Genomic DNA, 24,380 nt, shown 5'->3' on the forward strand with positions numbered 1-24,380 from the left:
ACTGAGCTATTTTTAGTGCCTGAGGCTGATGTGCTTGGACCTCAGTGCCCAGGGCCATGCTCAAACCAATCAAACCACTGTCTGTGGGAGGAGGAAAGGGAGAGAAGGGGGAAAGGGAGGGAAGAGAAGTAGATGGTCACTTCTTTTGTGTGCCCTGACTGGGAGTCAAACTTAGGACATTTATACACTGGGCCGATGCTCTATCCACTGAGCCACCGGCCAGGGCCTAACTTTGTAATTATTTAATCTGTCGTATGTTCAGTAAGGACAAAAAGAAAAGTAAAAACAATTTAATCAGGGTCAAAACAACCAAGAGGCTTCCTGAGAATTGACCTTGTGCCAGAAGTTCCAGTAACCAAAACATTGGGCTTTACCCATTGCCAGTGGCATGCAACGCATTTCTTTACTCCCTCTCTGAACTGCCATACTTCTAAGACTGGCTAAACGGAGTTTTATAAGAAGGTTTTGACTGTACAGTTCTTTCTTTCCTTTGCTTAGAGCAGGACTACACATGCTTCTTGGTAATTATGAAGGTAATTTGGAAGGTAGATTTTGGAATGTTTTATCAAAGTAAAATCCCTTTTGATATATCTAATTATAGTGAATAAATATTCAGCACAAAGTTATTTCCTTGGAAAAGCGGATGGCTTTTCGTAAATGTATGTTTGCTCCAATGTCATCACATTGTTTATAATCAAAAACCTAATGTAACTAATGCCTTCTCTGGTCCATGTCCAACCAACAGTCCTTTGAGTCATGGACTTCTTTCCAATGTGCTGTTTTCTCTGTTGAGAACAGAGTCCTGCTGCAGCTGCAGCTGTACCCCTTAGAGTTCTCTTCTGCTGTCTGGTGACACCCTAAAAGCTCCCTCTCTTTGGTCAACATGTTTCTCCATCTCTGCATTCAAGGCTGGTTTAATGCTACAGAACCACTCAGGAAGGCGGGGGTCGGGGAGCCATGTCGGGGTGGTGGTTTTCCCCCTCTGTCCTCACAAGTACTTCTGTTTGCCTGCTTACTCACTGTCAAGATTTAGCATTCTTTTCTGGTCCTGGAAATGAGGAATATTCCTCAGAATGTATTTATGATTTTTTTAAAAGATAAACATGTTGGAGAGGCAGTGGACATTGTTCTAATGAGATTCTGCCTATTTGGATGAGGTGTTTGCTTCCTACAATCTACAAGACATTTTTGGTCTTGTCTTAACTTTTAAAACCTGATATTGTTGGTTTTGATTTGCTTTTATCATGATTAGTTAAAATTCAGTTCAGCTAATTAAAAACATTTGTAGATCATCTGTTATGTGCCCTGAATTGTACTAGAGACACCAAAATGATTTTGTTCACTTTACTTCATTCGAGAAGTTGACTTTATTTGACTGAATAGCCAAGTACATGTTCAACTATGATAAAGGGACTGACCTGTTGAAAGGTGACTTGTAGGTAAACTTTGTAAAGCGTTTTTTTTATTTATTCATTTTTTTTTTTAGAGAGGAGAGAGAGAGGGAGAGAGAGAGACAGAGAGAGAGAGAAGGGGGGAGGAGCTGGAAGCATCAACTCCCACATGTGCCTTGACCAGGCAAGCCCAGGGTTTCGAACTGGTGACCTCAGCATTTCCAGGTCGATGCTTTATTCACTGCGCCACTACAGGTCAGGCCCTGTAAAGCATTTTTGAGATATTGTTGTCCTGTGTTTGTCATTTTTTATTTTGAAAATGGATAAGTAGCTGAGAGAATCATACTAGGCATGCTTTTTCTCCAGTAAAGGTATTTCAAGAGGCCAGGGAGAGCTGTGGCATTTCTCAGGGTGTCTGCGGCTGTGAGAGCCTGCTCATTAACCCTGGCTTTCCTCAGTACATCCGATTTCTCTGTCTTGTGCATTGAAGGTCTGCTTATCTTTGCTAGTGAGTCTAACTGGAGAAACGTCTGCTGATGAAGCTTTATTTCTTTTACAAAATCAAAAGTGAATGCACAGATTTTTCTATCAGATCAAATACCCTTTGGGTTTTGTGTCTTACAACAATGGAGTCTTGGCATTGGTGAATTTAACTTTGTAGCATCAGCTAGTGAACAAGTGCCCTGGAGATGTGCCTTATATAGTTAATGTACTTCCACTGAACATCAGTGTTCAAGGCAGGGTGCTTGAGTGACTTACCCAGCTAGTGAGTGAGTCTAGCTAACCATCCAGTACCAAGTCCTAAAGCACCTTTTTCATTCCTGATTCTTTGTCACTGATGCAGTGAATCTTATGAAATGATAAAAAACATTTTTTTTTCTTTGTGGGAGAAAAAATGTAAAGAGAACTAAAAGTGATAGCACTGTCTAGACAGAACACATTTTTCATGGGGATGAGGCAGTAGTATATGATACTGTTAACCTAAGAATATAAAGGCCTTCCGCAGTAAGAGGTAGTGAGTATTTGCTGAGATAAAAAAGAACACCTATTTGGGAACCATTAAATCAGGCAGAAGCCCAAATAGTGTCCTGATTTGAAGACAGAGGCAAGGGGTATTTCTGGGAAAGGGAAGGGAGAAATGGCATTCATAGAAGGAAGGAGGCGTTGCTATTGGTGCAGACAACACAGTGGGGCTAATTCTAAAGAGTGTTGTTCATTTTCAGTCCAGTAGTCATCAGTCCAGTAATCTTAATATCTGCTTTTTGTTCCACTTACAAATAGTTCTTTGGGAAACAAAGTTACTTAGGTTATTTTACCTTTTCTGATTTTTTCTTTTACTTCCTTTTCTTTTATCCTTTCCCTTTCTTTAAGGCTTTTGATCCTGCTCTGCCTGTCTCAATTATTGTATTTCTCATTTACCAGATGAGAAAACCAAGGCTTAGTGAAGTTAAGTGATGTTTTCATGCTCACATAGTTAGCAAGTGGCAGGCCATACTCAGGACTTCTGATCCCAAAAGTTGAGGCTCTGTGCTATATGTCAGTTTACCACCTAATATTTATTTCAGTTATAAAGTTAAACAACTTTTTTTTTTTTTTTTTGTATTTTTCTGAAGCTAGAAACGGGGAGAGACAGTCAGACAGACTCCCGCATGCGCCCGACCGGGATCCACCTGGCATGCCCACCAGGGGGCGACGCTCTGCCCACCAGGGGGCGATGCTTTGCCCCTCCGGGGCGTCGCTCTGTCACGACTAGAGCCACTCTAGTGCCTGGGGCAGAGGCCAAGGAGCCATCCCTAGCGCCCGGGCCATCTTTGCTCCAGTGGAGCCTCAGCTGCGGGAGGGGAAGAGAGAGACAGAGAGGAAGGAGAAGGGGAGGGGTGGAGAAGCAGATGGACGCTTCTCCTGTGTGCCCTGGCCGGGAATCGAACCCGGGACTTCTGCACCCCAGGCCGACGCTCTACCACTGAGCCAACCGGCCAGGGCCTAAACAACTTTAACTGTTATATCTACTATTAATATTCTAGTTTAATTTCTCTCAAGAAATAATTTAGAATATTTTTAAATATTGTTCAGATATTCAATTACGTGAAAGTAAATTTTACATATGCTTCTTTTTTTTTTTTAAGTGAGAAGAGGGGAGATAGTGAGACAGACTCCTGCATGGGCCCCAAACAGGATCTGACAGCCCCTGTCTGAGCCTGATGCTCTAATCAAGCTATTTTTAGCACTTGAGCCTGACACACTCAGACCACTTGAGCTGTCCTCAGTGTCCAGGGCCAGCACTTGAACCAACTGAGCCACTGGCTATAGGAGTAGAAGAGGGAGAGAAGGAGATTGTTGCTTCTCCTGTCTGCCCTGACTGGGAATCAAACCCGGGACATTCATACACCAGGCCAACACTCTATCATCTGAGCAAACTGGCCAGGGCCTATTGGTTGCTTCTCATATGTATCCTGACGAGGGATCCAACCTGCAACCTTGGCATGCTGGGATGATCTATTCACTGACCTACCCAGCCAGGGCCTAAATGGGTGAATTATATAGTAAAATGCTTATAAAAGCTTAGCATAGTGCCTGCATACGGTTGAGTACTCAATAAATGGTAGTGGTGGGCATTTCAGTGTGCTTCCAGTTTACATCAGAGTACTAATCAATGGCTAAATAAAAATGTTCATTTCAGCCTTGTCTCTAATGTGTTCTTTTTAATTTTCTCACATCCCCTTTCTATACCTCAGAGTTATTGACTTAGGAGTCATGATTCCCTGTGACAAGATACTGAAAGCGGCTCTGGACCACAAAGCAGGTACTGTACAACTGAGCTTCTGGGAATTTTCCTCAGTGTCTGTTTATCAGTGACTAGATGCCCCAGCACTGCTGGAACTGGTGGGACATTCAGATAATGAAGTGCCAGCTCCTACATGAGGGCTGCTTTCAGTGCCACTTATAATGGGGGTTGAAGAGGTGAACAGGGAATTTGAATCTCCAGTATAGCACTGAAGGCAGGGAATGGAGACAACCTTCTTATAAGAGGATGGCGCTGTGTTAGTCTTTTTTCTCTGTGTGTAGTGTTCATGTTCTGCACACACTGGGAAATCATAACTAATAATATATTCTATTGCATGGCTTACCAAAACTGTGGCAAATACATTAGTGCAACTTTAAATTACAAATTATATATATTTACTTCCAAAAGCAAACAATGAATTGAAATCCCAGTCAGGCCCTAGCCGATTGGCTCAGTGGTAAAGCGTCAGCCTGGCATGTGGATGTCCCAGGTTCAAATCCCAGTCAGGGCACACAGGAGAAGTGCCTATCTGCTTCTTCACCCCTCTCCTCTCGCTTCTCTCCCCCACCCCTCTCTCTTGCCTTCCTGCAGCCATGGCTCAAATGGTTCAAGTAAGTTGGCCCTGGGCATGGAGGATGGCTCCATGGCCTCGCCTCTGGTGCTAAGAAGAGCTCAGTTGCTGAGCAATGGAGCAACACAGCAGATGGGCAGAGCATCGCCCCCTAGTCGACTTTGCTGGGTGGATCCTGGTTGGGGTGCTTGTGGGCATGTCTCTGTCTCCTCTCTTTGCACTGAGTAATAAAAAAAAAGAAACCCCAGTCAGCAAAGATGTCTTAGAATTAGAAATTCATATTATATCTTATGGTCTCTATTATGAATCTTCATACTTTCTTCTTTTGCTGTCATCCTCCTTCTAATTTGTCCCTTTTCTCCCCTGTTTTTAAATAATAGATATAATTGGTCTGTCAGGACTCATCACTCCTTCCCTGGATGAAATGATATTTGTTGCCAAGGAAATGGAGAGACTAGCAATAAAGATTCCGTTGTTGATTGGAGGGGCAACCACTTCGCGGTGAGTCATGCTCACGAGCTTTGTGCTTCATGTCACATTCCCAGAAGTGCCAGTGTTTGAAAACAATGGCAAGACCTGGGTTGTTCCTTTTGCTCATTAGTAAACTGGCTTTTACTTAAGCACATGCACTTGCCGGCCTTCACCTGAACAAGAACCAGAAAGAACACTTTTAGAGCCCACTGTAGCAGCCTGTGTGATCCCTCCTTTGCCTTTCTGTGGATTCCTTTGGCTGTAATAGTCCTTTCCTTAGCCCTGTCACCTGCCATTCAGTTTCTGACATTTATAATGACGACTTACTCCTCTCAAAATCAAAATAAGTGGAGAAGCTGTGTTTTTTGGCACAAAGACATGGCTTCAAGTTGAGCCACTCTCTGTCTGGAGGCAGGTATCTGAATAATTACGGTCCCTTGTTGAAACTCCAGCCTTGTGATCATTGAGACAGAAAGTACTAATGAACCAAAGGTTCACTTTGGGAAGTTGTTTTTGAAAGGGGGAAGCTTCGAGCTAAACAATTTAAAGAAGTGGAAGTTCAACTTTGGTCACATGATCATTATTCATTTTGTCAGATTTTTTCCTGGGGTCATGATTATAACGTTATTTGGTGAGAAATGTGTTAATGATGTATATTAGACTTTTTATGATACTTCTATTATGCTTCATACATTCACTTTGTCAGGGAATAATGCCCAATGGAACGTTGAACTTGACAATCCCACAAAGCGTGCAGTTTATTTTTCTGATACAAAAATACACTAGAGGTCTGGTCAGAGATACCCAGAGTTCCTTTCACACTGGTAACATCTGAATGTTAAGTGTGCATCAGTCAGGGTTCTCCAGAGAAACAAAGTCAATAGGATGTGCATATGTGTATCTACATATACACACACACATATATATATATACGTGCACACACGTGCATGCACACACACACAGAGGGAGAGGGGCTGATTTTAGGAATTGGCTCATTTGATTATGGGAGCTGCTAAGTGAAATCTTCAAGGAAGGTGGGCGGCTGGAGACCAAGCAGGAGCTGATGTGGCACCTGGAAGCAGCTGTCTTTCCTCGGCACCCTGTCTCTTTTCTTATAGTCTAATGATTGGGTGAGGCCAACCCACACTGTGGAAGGTCATCTGCTTCACTCAAAGTCTGCTGACTTTAATATTAATCACATCTAAAAAATAACTTTACAGAATCGTTGGTGTTTGACCAATACTGGGTTCCATGGTTCCATTAACATTTATAATCTGAAGTGATTGTTTTTGTGAGTTGTTGTGTTATGTCTTTTATCCAGTAATTGCTTTTCATACTTGAGGACTCGGTCGTATGGCTGTTGTTGCTCACATTAGAAAACAGGGTTTGTTTTTCCACGAAAGACTTATCCACTGGGACATGTGGCAGATTGTTTTCCAGGAATGTGACTGACCACGATGACTGGGGTTTCAATGAGCCTGGTCTTGGGTGACTAACGATTGTGGTAGGAATATTCATTAGCTTAATGAAGATAATCTATATCCTGTTGTCAGAATGAAATTCCTTTTAAAAGCATGGCTGTAAAATAGAATAAATAAATGAGCAGATGTGATGAAATGCATTATGAGTTATGTAAATGTGATGCTGGTTTTAAAATAAGAATTATTTCATATGGCAAGACACTTCACTCAGAAGTTCATGATCAGAAAACCACACTGCTACTTGTACATATTGGAACATCTCCAAATAGTCCATTCTTTTGTATTTCTTACCAAGTGAGACTCACCAGATTAAAGAGATTTTCAAGAAAAAACATTCAAAAGCAACATGACTAGCCTCTCAAAATATATCATTGGTAAAAATAACCATAAATGACTTAACAGTTCTAGCCTGGTATATCAGACCAGAAGTCACCCCTGTCTCTTCATGCTATTACGAGTATCTGTTCTCATCATCCGGGGAACCACGGCTGTTTTCCTACCCGAAGGCAGGCAGCTGGGAACCTGCACCCTCCCGAGTTTCTTCCTGCTCTGTGCTGCTTTGTTTCCACATGAGATTTGCCTTTGCTGGTTCTCCTCTCTTCCATGCCTGTTGCAGTTTCTGGAAAATTATTGGAAAATAAAAGCCAGTTGTGATGCTTCCAGGAACCATCCCCTTCCCCATCATGGTGCTCAAGTAGCCTTTGAAATAGAGGCCCTACTGCAGCCTTCCAGAACTTCACTGTAAATTCCCAGTTCCAACTCCATGCAAAAGTAGTGACAGTGGATGTCTAGATCTGGAGTCTTGCTTCATCAAGCCCTTTTATCTAAGCGAGCACTTTCACTGAAGTTTAACAGTCATACAGAAAAACACGCACATCATAGATACACAACTTGATTAATTTTTACAAAAACAAACTCACCACCAGATCAAGAAACAGAACATTACTGGCACCAGGAGTGTCACTGGGTTCCTCCCCAGTGGCTGTAACTGCTGTCCTGTCTCTGTCACCATTGGCTGGTTTTGCCTGCATTCCAGCCTTGTGTCCTGCTGCCTGTGTCCTTCAGTGTCTGCTTATTTTGCTCAGCGTTCTGTCTGAGACCCAGACTTATTTTTACAGTAGTTGTTTTTTCCTATTACAGTTTAATTTTTCATTGTGTTATAGACTATGGCTTCTTTATTATCCATGCTGCTGTTGGTGGACATTTGTTGGTTTTCACCATTTGTGACTGTTGGGTAGAATGCTGTGTGTCTGTATTTCTATCCTAAAGCAGACTGCTGGATGGTGAGATAAACTGTGGGCATCTGCATTAGCGATTGCCAGATAGTTGTATTAACTTACACTTCCCACCAGCAGTGATGAGATTTCCAGTTATTCTACATCACTTTCTGTTTCATCCATTTTTTGCATGTATGTAATAATACCTTGATGTGGTTCTCATTTGTATTTCTCTGCTGACCGAGGATGTTGAAGTCTTTCTCATAAGTTGATTGATAAATTGAAAATGCTTTTTAAGTCTTTGGGCGGGGGGAATTCTGCTTTTTTGTTATTGATTTGTATGCATTCTTTATGAATATCTGTATATATACAAGCTCTTTAGAAGAAATGTATTTTACAAATAGATTCTTCCAATATGGCTTGCCTTTTGCTGTCTTAATGGTATTTTTGGATAACAAAAAGTTCTTAATTTTTATGAAATCTGATTCATCAGTCTCTTCCTGTATGGTTAGTGCCTTTTGCTTCTGTGTAGGAAGTCCACCTCTGAGTAGAGACAGCTTTGCTAGAAAGCTTTCAGGAGTTTGAGTGCCTGAGAAGCCCTCTGAGAGCCTTATCATTACCTCCTACAGGCCTACCGAGGACTCAGCTGTGTTCCAGATCTTTCCTCTGCTAACTGTATTGAGCAGATGGCGGCTCAGGATATCTAGGTTGTCACGCAAGCAGACCTCTGAGCGGCTGTAACACCATGAATCTCCAGATCTCAGTGGCCTGTGGCAGCACGATAGAATTAGCAGTCTCTCCTCAGTACACTTGCAGTGAGGCTTTAGGGTGTCTAATGGCTGCACCCTTGGAGAGGCCAAAAAGGTTTTACATACTTGTGGTGGAGATATGCTTGCATTGTCCCTTTTTGACATGTAGCTCTAAGAGAACAGAAAGCTGGACATTCTCCTGGGTGTAATGCAGGTGGCTCTGTTATTACAAACTGGAAATGACTTTAATGGAAATCTGGTCCTGTAGGCCACACAACTTCATAAGGGCACTAGTCTGGCAGTTGGCTCTTAGCTTTTAACTGTTTTAAAGCCAATAGCTATAAAATGTCTTTTTCATTTAGTGTGTGTGTGTGTGTGTGTGTGAATAATGAATTAATCAGGATATCACATTGCTCAAAGGTAGAGGTAATTTTCTGATTTTTAAAAATTAAGAAATAAGGTGCTAACTCCCAGAGTCGACGTGGTTTTCCTTTTTGAGTTGACCTCAGGGCAGCTTAGAGCTCAGGCCTGTGTACAGGATTTTATATTCTGACTCCTGATTGCATCTTAATTTCCTGTCTTTATTTTCCCTTCCTCTCATTTTTCGCATCACATTTTAAGTTTTGGTTATTCTGTATTTATGCAAAACACTAAGCTGAAATAAATGTAGGGAACGCTTGTTCTTTTTCGGAGTTCTAAAGATCTGAGGTTAACGCTGTCATGCCCGTGTGGATTTGCGCTTCAGCCTCAGTATCCAGCCTTTTGCTGTTGGTGTGCAGGAAGGGGAGGAGAGAGTCCGATATGCTGTAGTTTTTCAGCCTCCAGAAAGAAGTCTTCGTCCAGCTGGACAAGCCTGGTTAGTGGGAGCTTAGAAGAAAGAGGAATCAATTTTATCAGGAAACCAAAGCACTCTCATTGGGGAGCAAGCTCAAGTTCCATGCCTGTGCTGGTCTGGCTTTGTCAGTGCTGCCACTGGAAAGCAGCTCTTTGCTTTCTATTTATTTAATTTAGATAGTGGGAGAAACCTGTCAAATGCTTCTCAGTGCCCTTAAGAAAGAATTGCCAGAGCTGCACTGAGATCCCTTGATGCTTAATAAATATTCAGTGTTGATTTTAAAATTTAAAATCGTACGATTTTATGTAAGAGAAATGTCATCTGAATGCATCAGGCTTAGAGCAGTGTTTCCTGGAGGGACTTCTACATACTGAGGGACATTTGCGTCTTCAAGGAGCTGACCAGCTGAAAAACGGGAAGCAAGCGGAGTCTGACTTGTGTTCTCTTTTGAAACTGGAAGCAGCTTCTTTATAACTTTTCTTCTGTTTGAAAGTCTTCCCCTTCATGGAACACACAAGATACTTTCAAGTCATGGTCCCTGAGAACACAGTGGGCACAAAACAGGTCCTTAGGAGGCAGGGAGTTTGTTGTGCTGCTCCCAGGCCATGGGCTGGCACTCTGCAGCTCCACACTTCGTCCTCCCCATCTCTTGCACTGTCTCAGGCCTGAACTTGCTCCTTCTAGCTCAATTCTTGTGGCATATGACTTGAGTCCTTTGCCTCCTCTTTATGTGCAGAGATATGCATAGAAGGGGGTCAGGTAGTAGTCACGGGCTTCATTATGAAGGTGTTTGTAGAGTTTCCCTGAGAAGCCCATGAGAAACACTCCCACATGTTGCACCTTTAACATTCTCTTGGGTTTTAAAAATTGTTTAAGTAATCCACACTTATTAGAACATGTCAAACAATTCAGTGAAAGTAAAACTTAATCTCTCCCTTCCCATCTTCAGTTCCCTCTCTCACTTCCACATAACCAGTGTTGACACTTCGATGTGTATATCTCTATGTTTTTCCGAAACATACAGAAACATATATAAGATTGGTTGTTTGGTCAAGAATAGTTGAGGGTGGTAGTGTTTGTTTTTTAAAAAGTAGAATTGTATTGCCCTGGCCAGGTGCTCAGTTGGTTAGAGCATCATTCTGGTACGCCAGGATTGTGGGTTTGATCACCGGCTAGGGCACTCGCAGGAGTCAACCAGTGAGTGCATGGGTGGGTGAAGCAGCAGGTTGATGTTTCTCTCTTTCTGTTTCTCTCTCCACCTTTCCCGTCTTCTCTCTCTAAAATCAATAAATTACAAAAAATAGAATTGTATTAAACAGACCGTTCTGCTACTTTGCGATATTTCACATAATAGCACATACTGGACATCTTTCCAAATGAAAATACATTTTAGTTGAGGGGAAGATATGGAAGTCTTGGCTTAGGGCAGAGAGCTGCTGCTTTAGAGGAGCAGGGAGGAGGGGAAGGTAGAGAGCATGGCCCAGACGATGGGGCAGCTGCCACCATTGACACGGAACGTCAGGGCTCCAGCTCAATGCTGAGAGGGACCCGATGGACGGTCAGTTCTCACTTTATTGAGTTCTGTATTAAATGAAACGGCAGGTAGACAGCCTATGCTGTTGCTATGAACATTTAATAATTAGGGCAGTTTATTTTGCACTTTAGTTAATTAGGTAATTTTAAGGATTAAAGGGTGTTTTCTTGTCAGTACTAACACTTGAATTTGGCAATAGGGATTTGAGGCTGAACCAGTATTGTTATGAAATATTTTTGTTGCTTTTGCCTTTCTGCTATTTTGTGTTGAATTTACTTATTGTCTGAGGTTCCTTACTATAGGTACAAGGTGGTTGGGCCAGGGCATGGTGGGGTCTCCCAGGGAGAGGGCACAGCAGCAGAGTGGTGTCCTGCCTAGTGTCTCATTCCCAAGGAGCCCTGGAGTGAGACAGACTCCTGCATGCGCCCAACCGGGATCCACCTGGCAACGCCTGTCTGAGACTGATGCTCAAATCAATCAAGCTGTTTTTAGTGCCAGAGGCTGACGGTCAGACCAATCGAGCCACTGGCTGTGGGAGGAGAAAAGGCAAGAGAGAGGGGGAGAGAAGCAGATGGTCACTTCTCTTGTATCTCCTGACCAGGAATGAAACCCAGGACATCCATATGCAGGGCCGACTCTCTATCATTGAGCCAATGTACCAGAGCCTCAACTTGACCTTTATGAGAACAAAGTGCAGTGTCCTGGGCTGGTGTGCTCCCTTAGTCCAGACAGGCTGCTAATAAATGCGAGGTCACAGACGCATCCCCCGCTGAAAGAAGGCTGAGGACAGAGTCTTTCTCACTTGTCATAGACTTCTTTATAGCCTGAACCAACAGATCCCTGTCCCCATCTTAGGGTGGGGAGAAAGTCATTCTGTTTACAGGGGAAAATTGAAGTTCAAATATGTGGACATGCCTTGAAATCTTTCTTTGAAGAGCACTGTAGAAACACATTCCCTCTAATGGTTCTGAACAGGAATTGAGTTGGAGCTCAGCACTGAATGATGTTTTTCTTCTGACCTCTCTTTTCAGAACCCACACAGCAGTTAAAATCGCCCCAAGGTACAGTGCTCCTGTGATCCATGTCCTGGATGCATCCAAGAGCGTGGTAGTGGTGAGTGGGCCTCTTCTTATTCAGGTGCTGTGAGGAGGGGACAGAGAGCACTCAGAGTCAGGAATGTCACCGAACATCTATTTATTTCTGTATAGTTCTACTAAGCTATGTGAAAGAGTAGCTACAGCTTCTGATGGTGGCATGGCCGTGTGTGTGTTGCTGGAAGGGGGCGGTGAATGTGCCAGCAGCAGGAGAGCTGCTCTGAGTAACATAATGGTGGGACCAAGCCACCTTTGAGTTCACACCTACTGGGAGAGATCTCAGCCATTTAGAAATATTTACAGACATGGATGTACCCTTTTTTTTAAACTCCATGCCAGAGTTAAAGGAATGTAGAGTTTTTTTATTGACCTGTTTCCTAATAAAACAAAACAAAACACTTAACCTGGAATGGGCCAGGTGACCCTACAAAAAGAAAAATAGTCACTCAATGTTCAGAACCCAGAATAATAGGTTCTTCTCTCAGCAAATGTGGTAAACAGTTCACTCACTGTCTTTTCCTACTTGTCCATCAGTGAACCCTAATCCCTTCCCTTGCTGTGGCTTTTATTCTCTTCACTAAATGACAGGATTAGATGGCTGGAAGGTAGCTGGGTGACCATGTGTCTTCAAGTTTGTTTTAGCCACAGAAGCCTTCTTCTTGAGGGACGTTCGCCCTGGAAACTCAGTGTGGCACACACAAGAGAAGCCCCTTCCACCCTTCATTGTGCCCCTGGTTCTCGTGGAAAGTACACAGTTCACAAGCCACTGGGCTAGTTCAGCTTTCACATTTCTCAGGTCAGAGAAGTTCCTGAGGGACTGCTTCAGTGTGAGACCACAGCCAGACCAGGGGACCACTTTTCCTGAGCCATTTTCCAAAGGAGTTCTTTCAGTCTGTGAATTTATTTATATGCAAGTTATACACTAATCACTCAGATTATTAAAAACTTATAGTGTGCCAGGCATTGAGCTAACTGCTTTACATGGATTCCTTATTTAATCCTTGTGAAGTAGGCACCTTCATTGTCCCCTTTCCAGAGCTGAGGAAACGGAGACAAGGAGCTTAGTAAATCTCTTGAGGCCACACATCCATCAGGTGGCCTGGCTGGAGTTTGATGTGGGTGGTCTTACTTTCTGCTACATTAAGCTTGCTCCTATTAGTATTTAACAATTCTCCTTGAAGTCAGGCTGGAGTTATAAAATAGCAGTTTTGGTTGTTGTTTTTTTAACTTGCCATTGATGTAGAAGAAATGCAAATAAACTACATTTCTGTAATTCAACTGTAAAACACCTTTTGTATTTCATATTTGGATTGTGTTTCCCCAGGAGCTTATTATATCAGGCTTGTGGCATTTTTAAATGCTAATGAATGACTGAACGTTTCCCATTTGCAGGCCAGGCTGTTGGCCCTAATATGATGATACCACAGCCCCTACGTGAGGGGAGGGACTTTAGCTGGGAGGAATCAGCCCCTCGGTTCCATTTTGAGGACAGATTCCTTCACCATCTTGAAGAGCTGAAGTGGCATGGGCCTCACTGAGAGCCAGGCAGAGAGGGTGTGTGGGCCTGTGCGCATCTGCAGTGATTAGCTCTCCTCATGAACTACAGGGAAACTACACTCAAACACAAGTCTGATGATGAATTATTGGACAATTGCTAGTGACAGTTTTCAGGACTCGGTGGCACAGTTGTTTAGGCTGACCGTTGGTTCAGTCTCTTGATCTAAGTGCACTGAGCATGGCACAGGCCCATACCCTGGGTAACTGTGTCGTGGGCTAGAAAGGTTCCAAAATGTGGTAACTGCATCATAGTTGGGTATTCAGACCCGAGGATGTTTCTTGCTTTCTTTCCTTTGTTTGTTTTAAATAAAAACAAGGTGCCAACATTTAGTTCTTTTAAATTATAAAATATAGGCCCTGGCCGGTTGGCTCAGTGGTAGAGCGTCGGCCTGGGTGCAGAAGACCCGGGTTCGATTCCCGGCCAGGGCACACAGGAGAAGCGCCTATCTGCTTCTCCACCCCTGCCCCTCTCCTTCCTCTCTGTCTCTCTCTTCCCCTCCCACAGCCGAGGCTCCATTGGAGCAAAGATGGCCCGGGCGCTGGGGATGGCTCTGTGGCCTCTGCCCCAGGCGCTAGAGTGGTTCTGGTTGCAACAGAGCGACACCCCGGAGGGGCAGAGCATTGCCCCCCCCCCCGGTGGGCAGAGCGTCGCCCCCTGGTGGGCGTGCCAGGTGGATCCCGGTCGGGCGCATGCGGGAGTCTGTCTGACTGTCTCTCCCCGTTTCTAGCTTCAGAAAAATACGAAAAAAAAAAAAAAATTATAAAATATATTTTCAGTGGATTTTCTCTTACTGTGCTGCTACTGCCATAAAAAAAGAAAAAGAAAAAAAGGGTTAAAGAAAAACTGTATACTGTTTAAGTAGCTGGCATTTGGACACAGTTGACTGGTGTTGTGGTGGAAGGATTACCTAGCGTAGCCCATAGACTTGCCGTGAGCTACTTTCCAGTGACCTATCAGATTGGGCAGGGAGGGCTTATCACTATGCTCTGGGAGCTGGGACTCTATAAGGATGTGGAGTGCCCGTAGGCCGCCCAGTGTACTGGGTCAGGTATGGTCAAGTTCTTGGGATGTTAGTGTTTTGCTTGTTCAGAGTTAAAATCTGACAGATTGCATGCATACACTAAGCTTGAGAGCAGACACCCTATCTTATTGTCATTAGCTCTGCTTAGGGATGAGGGTTCCACTAAGGTGGAGGTGGAGCTCAAGTAAAGCAAGCAAATACTTGGTGGTGTCAGTACTGTTTGGGAGCAGATTTTTAGGCTCGCCACCAAGACTTTTTCTGATTATGTACCTTAAAAAGTGATTTGGTTTTATACTAACACATATTGATCAGATTATGCCGGGGTCCAGCCCCGGGGGGGGATCCAGGGGTCCCACAGGAGGAGACGGCGTCGACGAAAATGGAGTGAGAGAGCCGAATTCTTTTCTTTCTCTTTATTCTCCAGTTAGCATTTACTGCCAGGCATCTCTGCCAAATGCTAGTATAGCTCCCTTTTTATACACGCACACCGAGTTACAATCACATGGTGTTAATTATTATTTTTGTTTCACTATGTTTGCATGTTTCCGGATAACAGTTAATTTACATCTATGAGTCACAAATCAGGTAGCAAATCATTCAAAATACAAAATAACTTGAATAGCGATAACAACATCAGTAAAGGCTTTTAGAGTATTAGTTCTAAAAGGCTTGCCTCTAAAGAAATTAACATAACATTAAGAATAGCTTTCATCCAAAGATATGCAGAGTGCACTTGCAAGATAGCCCAGCAGCAACACAAGACATTCCATGGATTTCTCTACATTTTTAAATCTCATGAGAACATCTCATTGAGAAAGCCTAGCAATTGCCTTTAGTCAAAAGACAATTCTTATAGTAAAACATTACTATACCTTACCTAAGATACTATTGTCTAGTCAAATATTACTTATTTATTATATTTAAACACTAGTTAAGTTCTGACTCTATTCTCAGAATATACCACTATTTGCAGATCAAATAAGCAAGAAGAAAGGAATGTTTCTCTACTTATCACATGAAAAGGCTAGGGAGGAAAAATGTTAAGTGAAGGCCTAAGGGTGCTCTGTGCACAGCCACTGCCCCCTAACCATTCACAAGTCACAATCTATTCTTTTTAACATGATTAAGAAGGAATTCTCCTACAGACTTAACCCTTTACGAGGGATATCATGGCCAGCCTCTTATGTCTATGAGCCCAGTTCAAGGGGCTTACAGGTTTTTCTGTGGAACTCACACCCTCTGTCTCATTTCCAAAGAAATCACTACGAATCTACAGGGAAAGCACGGTACTATTATCCCTGTGCCATAATTAATAGCACATACCCAGAAAAGGGGGGATATAAGGCCAGATTAATTCAAAAAGTCAAAGTGGGAAGTATCGTTTTGCCTTTCCTTTGCGGTGACTTTGTCACCCCACAGCCATTGGTCTTCACTGCAGTGACTTTGTCACCCCGCAGCCATTGGTCTTCTCTGCTGTGACTTTGTCAATCAGCAGTTTTTGATCTTCTTCTGCTGTGACCTTGTCAGCCAGTAGTTGTGGGTCTTCTCCTGCTGTGACCTTGTCAGCCAGCAGTTGTTGATCGGCTCCCGACAAGATTATCATTAAAGGTACTTAGAAAATCCGTGTAGAATTCTAGACATTTAAAGCCAGTAGTCACTTTAGCCATCATCCTGTCTCACTTCCTTAACTTCAGATGATTCTGTTGAATTTCCCTGCCTTTTTGTGTGTTAGGAAATTCTCCTGGAGGGTCCAGAGATGGGGCGGTGCTGTGGTTTTTGAACTGGTGTGATTGGTAGCAGCTCATTACTTTTCCTTTGTAAATTTACTTTGAGCTTTGGTGGTAGTTCTTCACCAACTTGATAATCATCGTCATGATGTGTATTCGGTTGATCCCAGTTTTGCAATTTACCAAGTAGCCTCAAATTTCTCAAATGATCAGTTTCCTTTCTTATTTTAGAAGAAGCTCATGGTTAACTGTGAAGATCAGCCTCACTCCTTCAGCAAACATTTAGGAAAATGTACCTTGTATGTGTCAAGTACTGAGCTAGAAACAGGGACACAATCCCTGTCTCAGAGGGCTTGTCATCTAACAAGGGAAGTGGATACATAGAGTTACCAAGCCTGTGGTAAGCACAGTGGTAAAGAGATGAATATTTTCTCTGAAACTGAAGAAGGCTGCCCAGTTGATGTGCTGTGGGTACCCAAGACCACCCTCAGTTTCCATAACTTGCTAGAAGGACTCACAGAACTCAAATCACTGTTGTACTCACAATCCTGGTTTATTACTGTAACAGGACACTGATTAAAGTCCACATAAAGTATAATCCAGAGAAGAGCAGGCACAAGCTCCCAGGCGTCCTCTCCCCTGGGGTTATATGAACAGCACTTACCTCTGCTACTGCTGTACAACAGCAGGTACAGGGCAGTGCCAACCAGAGAGGCTTACATGAGCCATCGTGTCCAGGATTTTACTTGAATCAGTTACCTGGGCATCCCCTCCAGAGGTCAAACAGATGCAACACCAGCCAGGTCCCTCCCTCCCCCTTACATCACATCATTAGCATAAACTATCTGGTATGGACCAAGGCTCTGGGTAGACAGACATTTTTATCAGGTACGATGTTCTAAGAGCCCGTTTTTGTTGTTGTTTTGCTTTTTTTGGTTTTGGGGGGTTTCTTGAATGTGCAAGAGCTGAACCTCTCAGACCTACTGAGTTAACCCTTTATTGCACAGCCAGGCAGGAATTAGCAGAGTTGGTGAGGGGAGAGGAAACGGGGTTAACATGGGGAAGCTTCCTGAAGGAGGCAGCACCAGAAGGAGGTACACCAGTTCTTACAGTTTTAACTTTTGTTGCTTTGTGACCATTTGTGACTCTGTTCTTGTGTTTTCAGTGTTCTCAACTATTAGATGAGAATCTAAAAGATGAGTACTTTGAGGAGATCACAGAAGAGTATGAAGACATTAGACAGGACCATTATGAGTCTCTCAAGGTAAGTGAAAAAAAAAACAGGTTGCAGCGTGTTTGAGTAATAAAAGGATCCTACAGTTTTTAATGTGACTTTACTATTTTGAGGAGGGTGAGGGTTTAGGAAAATTTTAGAGAAGTTCTATTTTGTAGTTCAAATCAAAGTTCTTCAGTGTCTGAGTTTCCAATAATTTTTGGTTATGTTGACATAAATTTTCTTTATTCCACACCTGCAGTAGGTATTAGGTGCAGTGCCAGACACTTGAGTTATGGGAACAAATAAAATATGAGCTCATAGCTAGCAGAGAAATGAAACTGAAACTGCTGAAATGACTCCCCAGATCTTTTTTCTTGAGAAGAGTGCAAAAGAATGAAGATGTTAGACAGGACCACTGTGAGCTCCCTCCCTGATGGCCCAGCACTGACTGTGCAGGGTGACACTTCCTATACCTTTCTCCACCAGCTCCAGGGACCATGGAGAGTAGGCATAATTACTCCTTAGAAGTCACTGGGGTATTTCTTCCTGGTTATCTTCCTGCTGGGCTTTGTAGGGTATGTTGGGGGAGTGTGTTTTGGAGTTGGCTAGGCAGAATTGAGATCACAAGCAGCATAAGGAACACGGGTGTTTCTGAGGTGCTGGCGAACCCCAGACACTTGTTGGCGTCCCCTCTCCTAGAGCTTGTCCACAGATAACAGTTTCTTAGTTTTTCATTTTGCCTTCCAGTTCTAGGGGCTATGGACTGCCGTCCAGTTAACCCTACCTCAGATGTTTTCAAAGTACAGGTGAGGGACATCCGAGGTCAGGCTGTAGGTCTGTAGGCCTCATATTGATATATCAATATTTATTAGGTATTTATTAACTCTTTACTCTCTGATGTTCTGGTGCTTATGTAAAGCCATAATGGACGGAAAAGGAATCACATTTTAGAATACAAATTTGTGTTAATAATTTTCATGCAAAACTTACGTGCTTGCTTTCTAGGACATAATTTTGTGGTACCAACTGAAAACCTAAGCATCTCTAAGTAATTTCTTTTTTTTGTAGGAGAGAAGATACTTAACCTTGAGTCAAGCTAGAAAAAACATTCTCCATATTGACTGGCTGTCCGAGCCCCTCCCAGGTCCGTTGACTGTTGAGCCGAGAAGGGCTGTGGTGGGAACTGTGGGCTGAACGACTGTGCGTTTACTTGGCTACAGAATCAGACAGGGAGCTAGACACTCCTAATTGTGTCTAATAGGGATGATGAGTGACAGTGATGATTGGAAATAAAAGTGAACAGCTACTGTGTGTGGAGAACCGCAGTTCTAAAAGTGACCCAGAGCAGCGCTGAGTCCTGACACAACTCTGCAGGGACTGTATTGTTATCCCCCCTTTCATTTACAGACACTGGGTCTGGGGTGATGAACTTGGAAGGTAGTAGGACTCTGTCTCTGATCTGTCTCCTAAACCCATACTCTCTTCTGTGCTGTGCTGAGTGCAGCGAGCTCTGCTGACCTGCCTGGGTGGCTCTGTCACCGATTGCCCTGGGTCCCAGGCAGGCCCAAGTGCAGACACGGATTCTCTAAAATGCCCTTGCTTTGAATGGACCTTTAAAACACTCAGCAAAGCAGGATTTCCTTCTCCTGTTTCTTGTTCACTCTCTCATTCTCTCTCTCTGGAGGCTTCTTAATTTCTTTTATTTGGTTTCCTTCCTTTTATGTTTGTTGCCTTAAATAGGTGTTCATGAGAAAACAAAAATGTGTAAGATGCTTTGACAGGCCCAGAGAGGCATGAGCTATAAATGCAAAACTGAGACAGGTGAATAGGGGTGATGTTAATTAAATCCATATTTTCAAGGAAACATTTCAAATCAGCTTTCACTGCTCTTGAAATCTGGTTCTGTGCATGCTCAGTAGCACTGAGATTCTGAGATGGGAAGTGCTGAGCTGAGTGTGGTTTAGGGGAAGAGTGTGATTGGATTTGGAAGCCTGGTTCTGATCCAGTTTGACTCCTTGTTTGTGTTATCACGTGACATTGAGCATCTTACTGACACGTCGGACAGTTTCTGATGTGTAAAAAGAGAGTTACTCTATAGAAATGTGAGGATAAAATAATATGTGTAAACCTTTGAAAACTATAAGTCACTGTATGGTTCAAACTACTGTTTTCTCTTTACCTTTCACTGTGAAATCAGAAAAATATCACAAGGAAAAGTTCATCTGAACCAAGTCAGCTATCCAAATGCATCTTAGTGGAAGCAGGCCCCTGAAGCCCACAGCTCCAGGGGCCAGTGGACACTTTCCAAGTAGCTGTTTGCCCTTGTAGGGCCTCTGCAGAACTCTGGGTTTGCTGCCTGAGGGGCACTGGGGTCCAGGGGGCACCAGTAGCCCTCAGGCATGTTTTTGAGGACCACACAGTGTTACCGTTGTTGCAGGAAGTTAATAAAGGGGAAGGGAGGACTTTTCTCTAAAGTTCCTTGGTGGTCAACCTGCAGACAGATCTGAAACTCTGGAAGACAAGCTTACTCAACATCCTTCAGTGACTCTGTAGCTGGACAGTCCTCTGCCTTTCCAGGCAAGAGGAATCATTGTCAGGAGGCTGTCTGTAGTTTCCTTTTAGTTACCGAGCAGGTCGGCACAGTGGAAAGTGTACAAAGAAGGCTCGTCCTGTGTGGTAAAAGATGGCCAGGAACAGTATGGGAAGGAGTTTCTGTGAACTGCATGAGAAGGTAGATTTCCGGCCAGGATTAAGAAGCTACTCACACTTTTCCTGTATTTTCTACTCTCCTTTTCACTATCTTATGAGAGAAAAACACTCTCGAGACTTCTCTCACCCCAGAGCACCTGAGGTTTGGGGTATGTATAGTATAGTACACATTCTCTGATCCTGTTTGCAGAGCAGGAAACAGAGGATGGAGGGCTGGGAAAGGACAGTGGAGGCATCACTTTGGACCCTGGCCTGACCCCAGCACAAGCTTGAGAATGGGGCAGTATTGCTGCTCTTGATGTCCAGGTAGGGTGAGGGCCACAATCTCTTTCTAAAGTCTGCACTGTTAATTCACAGAAGATGCATTTTAGACTAATGAGGAGGCGTAAAGAACAGTATCTTGGACCATTCATGTATACTTACTAGCTACTTAAGAAATTATCTACTGCTCATTTTAAAAAACAGAACAGAACCTATATATGGAGGTCCCGTGTCCCTCCCTTCCCCTGCCCAGTCCTGAAGGTGATGCCTCTCGACCGTGCATTTCCTTATACTTTCACCAGGTCTATGTATAGTAGCAGGTGATACAGATTATTATTTCACATCTTTAAACTTTATATTTATGACTTTCTACGGTGGTCTTTATTTCAGTCTTGTCCTCATTTGTACACATGAAGATTAACCCAGGTCTTTCCTTTATCTTGGCAGGGCAGGGTGGGAGGGTTGAAGGAAGTTTCCAAGGGCGATGTTGTCAGTCAGCTACACGGCAGAATGGTTTTAAGATTCGCTACAGAATGACTCCTCTCCGTGATAATTTAAAGTGCCCCTCTTTGTAAAACAACACCTACCGATGACAGGGTGACAGCAGGGAGGCAGGGCATGGGAGCCAGCTGAGTGGGAGAGAGCGGCCAGTGAGGCCAGTGGCGGTGCTGTGCGCAGGGTGCTCAGCCCAGGCCCGGCCTTCGTGTTGACACTGCTACTTCTCTCCTGTAGTGAAGCCCACGTTTCTTGGGACTCGGGTCTTTGAAGACTATGACCTGCACAAGCTGGTGGACTACATTGACTGGAAGCCTTTCTTTGACGTGTGGCAGCTCTGGGGCAAATACCCGAATCGAGGCTTCCCCAAGATATTCAAGGACCAGACTGTAGGTTAGTTCAGTGCTTCTTCCTCCTCTGATGCCAGAGACACAGTACTGGGGCTTTGAAGACGAGACTAGATGGGGAGCAGTGGTTCGGATTGTGCAGGATACAATTTGTTGTCGTATAACCCAGGGTATTGTTTACCTGCTCAACTCTTTCATGGTCCTTATTTATCAACTAAATTTGACATTTTATTTATATATTCTTTAATAAATGATTGTTGATATCAGTTCCATGCCAGGCTCTATGCTGGGCACTGGGGATAAAACAGAGAAGACATTATAATCCCTGCCGCCTGGTACCTCCTGGTCAGTGCAGTTACAGTGAATGGGAGTCCAGACTTCTGTGGACACAAGAAAATGACAGAGACCTCAGTCTGGGAGGTCAGGGAAGGCTTCCTGGAGAAGGTGATGTTTGAACTGATTTTTTGAAAATTAAGTGGGAGTTACTGAGGCTAGGACTGAGGACATGAGGTAATGTTGAAAAAAAGGACATTCCAGTAGAGGAGACGGAGTGAGAAGGTATATACATGTGCTGATTTGAGGGCAGCAATTTGTCCCTTGTGCCTGGAGCCTTGGTGGGGGAGGGGCATTTGAGGAATAAGCTAGAGAAGTGGTTGAGTCCATACTCACCCCCAAAACCTATCTCAGAGACATGGGATCAAATGCTAAGCTGTTCAGAGGGTTAGGTGGTAGCCAGAGCAGTGCAAGAGGGAGGGCCAGTAGAAGAAAGTGTGGGACCAGCCCCTGCCTGCCTCCCAGAGGTCCTAGTGTGAGAGGGCACAGACTCCGCAGCTCTGGGGCTGCCGGGCTGCAGCAGTCCGGACAGGGATTCTCATTCTGAACCGCTCTTCATGGTCATAGACAAGCAGTAGAGTGGCCAAGGGAAGGCTGGACAGGCCATGCCCTTGACACAGGACTGAAGACCCTGCTGGCCCCTTCCTGTGTGAGAGGTAGCTCAGTGTCACATACAGAGTCAGAAGCTGGGCAGAGGGTGTTCTGGGAGCCGGGCCTACCATTCAGGTAAGCTCCTCCAGGAACATTTGAGCTGCATCCCTCCTGGTGCAGCGCTGAAGCCACTTAAGCCTCAACCTATTCCACACCCCCAAGGTCCTTGTGCAGCCAGTGGAGCAGTACGTGCAAGAGCAGTGTCAGTGACAAAAGAATTCGGCCTGCTTTGTCTCACTCAGTGTGGCAGACCACTTTGGGGAGCCACAGGCTTGGCACCCTGCCTTTGTTAAATGGAAAAATGCATGTGGCGGGAGCTGGGGAGACAGACCAGGGTCCACACTTAGCAGAACCACTGGCCTCGTCGGTTGCTCCACCCCAAGTTGTGCTGCTGACAAGCACTGAGACAGTATTTGAGGGGAAGGAGGAGTGAAGAAATGACAGGGGAGCACAATGGTTTTAGAGGAAGCATTTGCTGGATATTGTCATCTTTCAGTGAATTCTTATAGTATCTTCCTAATAGGTGAAGAGGCCAAAAAAGTCTATGAAGATGCCCAGAATATGCTGAGAGCACTGATTAGTGAGAAGAAACTGCAGGCCAGGGGTGTGGTTGGGTTCTGGCCTGCGCAGAGCGTCCAGGACGACATCTACCTGTACGCAGCGGGCTCTGAGCCCTGGGCTGCGCAGCCCATAGCCACCTTTCATGGGCTGAGACAACAGGTACGGAGAGCCGGGTGAACCATGAATGGGCTGCTTTTGCTTTTTGGTGTTAGCACTAAAAGAACATAAATAAGAATCAAGTAAGAGTGTATAAATGATAGCTCTGCCTACCACAGTTCAGATGATCCATCACAGGCCTGAGCCCAAGGCCTCCGTGAGAACGTAGAGAAGGCTGGGTCTCCAAGCATTGGCAGGGTGCAGGGTTTGCTGCTGTGATAGATGGGATGAGGAGTTCTGCGGCTGTGCCATGCTCACCCATCAGCTTGTGAGCACACGTCATATTAGCACAGGCTGGTGTTTCCTCTCAGGGGAGAGAGTCAGTACAAGCCTTTGCTGAGTGTGTACCAGGTGCTTGCAGGGCTCTTGAGGGACCATCTTGTTTAATTTCCACACAGCCTTGTTTTGGGGCAGTTTATGTGTCCATTCTACAGAGGAGAAAATGAAGGTTGATGGAGGTTGCACTGAGTCCACAGTTTGGGCTTGGAGGTGAGACCTCAGCCTGTCCTCACCCCCGCGGCTGCTCTGTCAAAGCACCAGCTTTTGTTGTGTTATAAGAACAGGGTCATCTCAACACAGCCTTCTCTTATATGCCCCCACCTTTTTATTTTAAATTCAGTAAAAGGAGAGGAGGCAGAGAGACAGACTCCAGACTCCTGCATTCGCCCAGACCAGGATCCACCGAGCAAGCCCACTAGGGGGCAATGCTGTGCCCATCTGGGCCTTGCTTTGTTGCTCAGCAACCGAGCTCTTCTTAGTGCCTGAGGTAGAGGCCATGGAGCCATCCTCAGCGCCCAGGGCCAACTCACTCCAATTGAGCCATAGCTGCAGGAGGAAAAGAGAGAGAGAGAGAGAGAGCAAAGCAAGAGGGTGAAGGGTGGAGAAACAGATGGGCACTTCTCCTGTGTACCCTGACCAGGAGAGTCAAACCCAGGAGGACATCCATATGCTGGGTTGACACTCTACCACTGAGCCAACTGGCCAGGGCCGCCCCATCTTTCAAAATGCAGATATTGTATGCATTTAGTTGCTATAAAAATATCATTGTCTTAAGAATCAGGGCCCTGGCTGGTTGGCTCAGTGGTAGAGTGTCGGCCTAGCGTGCGGAGGACCCGGGTTCGATTTCCGGCCAGGGCACACAGGAGAAGCGCCCATTTGCTTCTCCACCCCTCCGCCGCGCTTTCCTCTCTGTCTCTCTCTTCCCCTCCCGCAGCCAA

The 24,380-nt window shown here is 44.5% G+C and overlaps 1 protein-coding gene and 1 non-coding gene across 11 annotated transcripts in view; one reads left to right on the plus strand and one right to left on the minus strand.

Moving 5' to 3' along the window:
• Positions 1–24,380, plus strand: part of MTR (5-methyltetrahydrofolate-homocysteine methyltransferase) — a 111,039-nt gene that overhangs the window by 81,160 nt on the left and 5,499 nt on the right. For all 10 annotated transcript variants that reach the window (XM_066383744.1, XM_066383737.1, XM_066383733.1 and 7 more), the window contains 7 exons: positions 4,127–4,194; positions 5,128–5,248; positions 12,066–12,147; positions 17,600–17,698; positions 18,719–18,794; positions 21,353–21,508; positions 22,970–23,166. In XM_066383744.1, the coding sequence (XP_066239841.1) occupies positions 4,127–4,194; positions 5,128–5,248; positions 12,066–12,147; positions 17,600–17,698; positions 18,719–18,794; positions 21,353–21,508; positions 22,970–23,166 (799 nt within the window). The remainder of the gene's footprint in view (positions 1–4,126; positions 4,195–5,127; positions 5,249–12,065; positions 12,148–17,599; positions 17,699–18,718; positions 18,795–21,352; positions 21,509–22,969; positions 23,167–24,380) is intronic.
• On the minus strand, positions 3,299–3,374 carry TRNAP-GGG (transfer RNA proline (anticodon GGG)). The gene has a single exon. It is a non-coding gene; the product is annotated as a tRNA-Pro (tRNA).

The sequence above is a fragment of the Saccopteryx leptura genome, chromosome 1 (genome assembly GCF_036850995.1).
Source record: "Saccopteryx leptura isolate mSacLep1 chromosome 1, mSacLep1_pri_phased_curated, whole genome shotgun sequence".
NCBI lineage: Eukaryota > Metazoa > Chordata > Mammalia > Chiroptera > Emballonuridae > Saccopteryx > Saccopteryx leptura.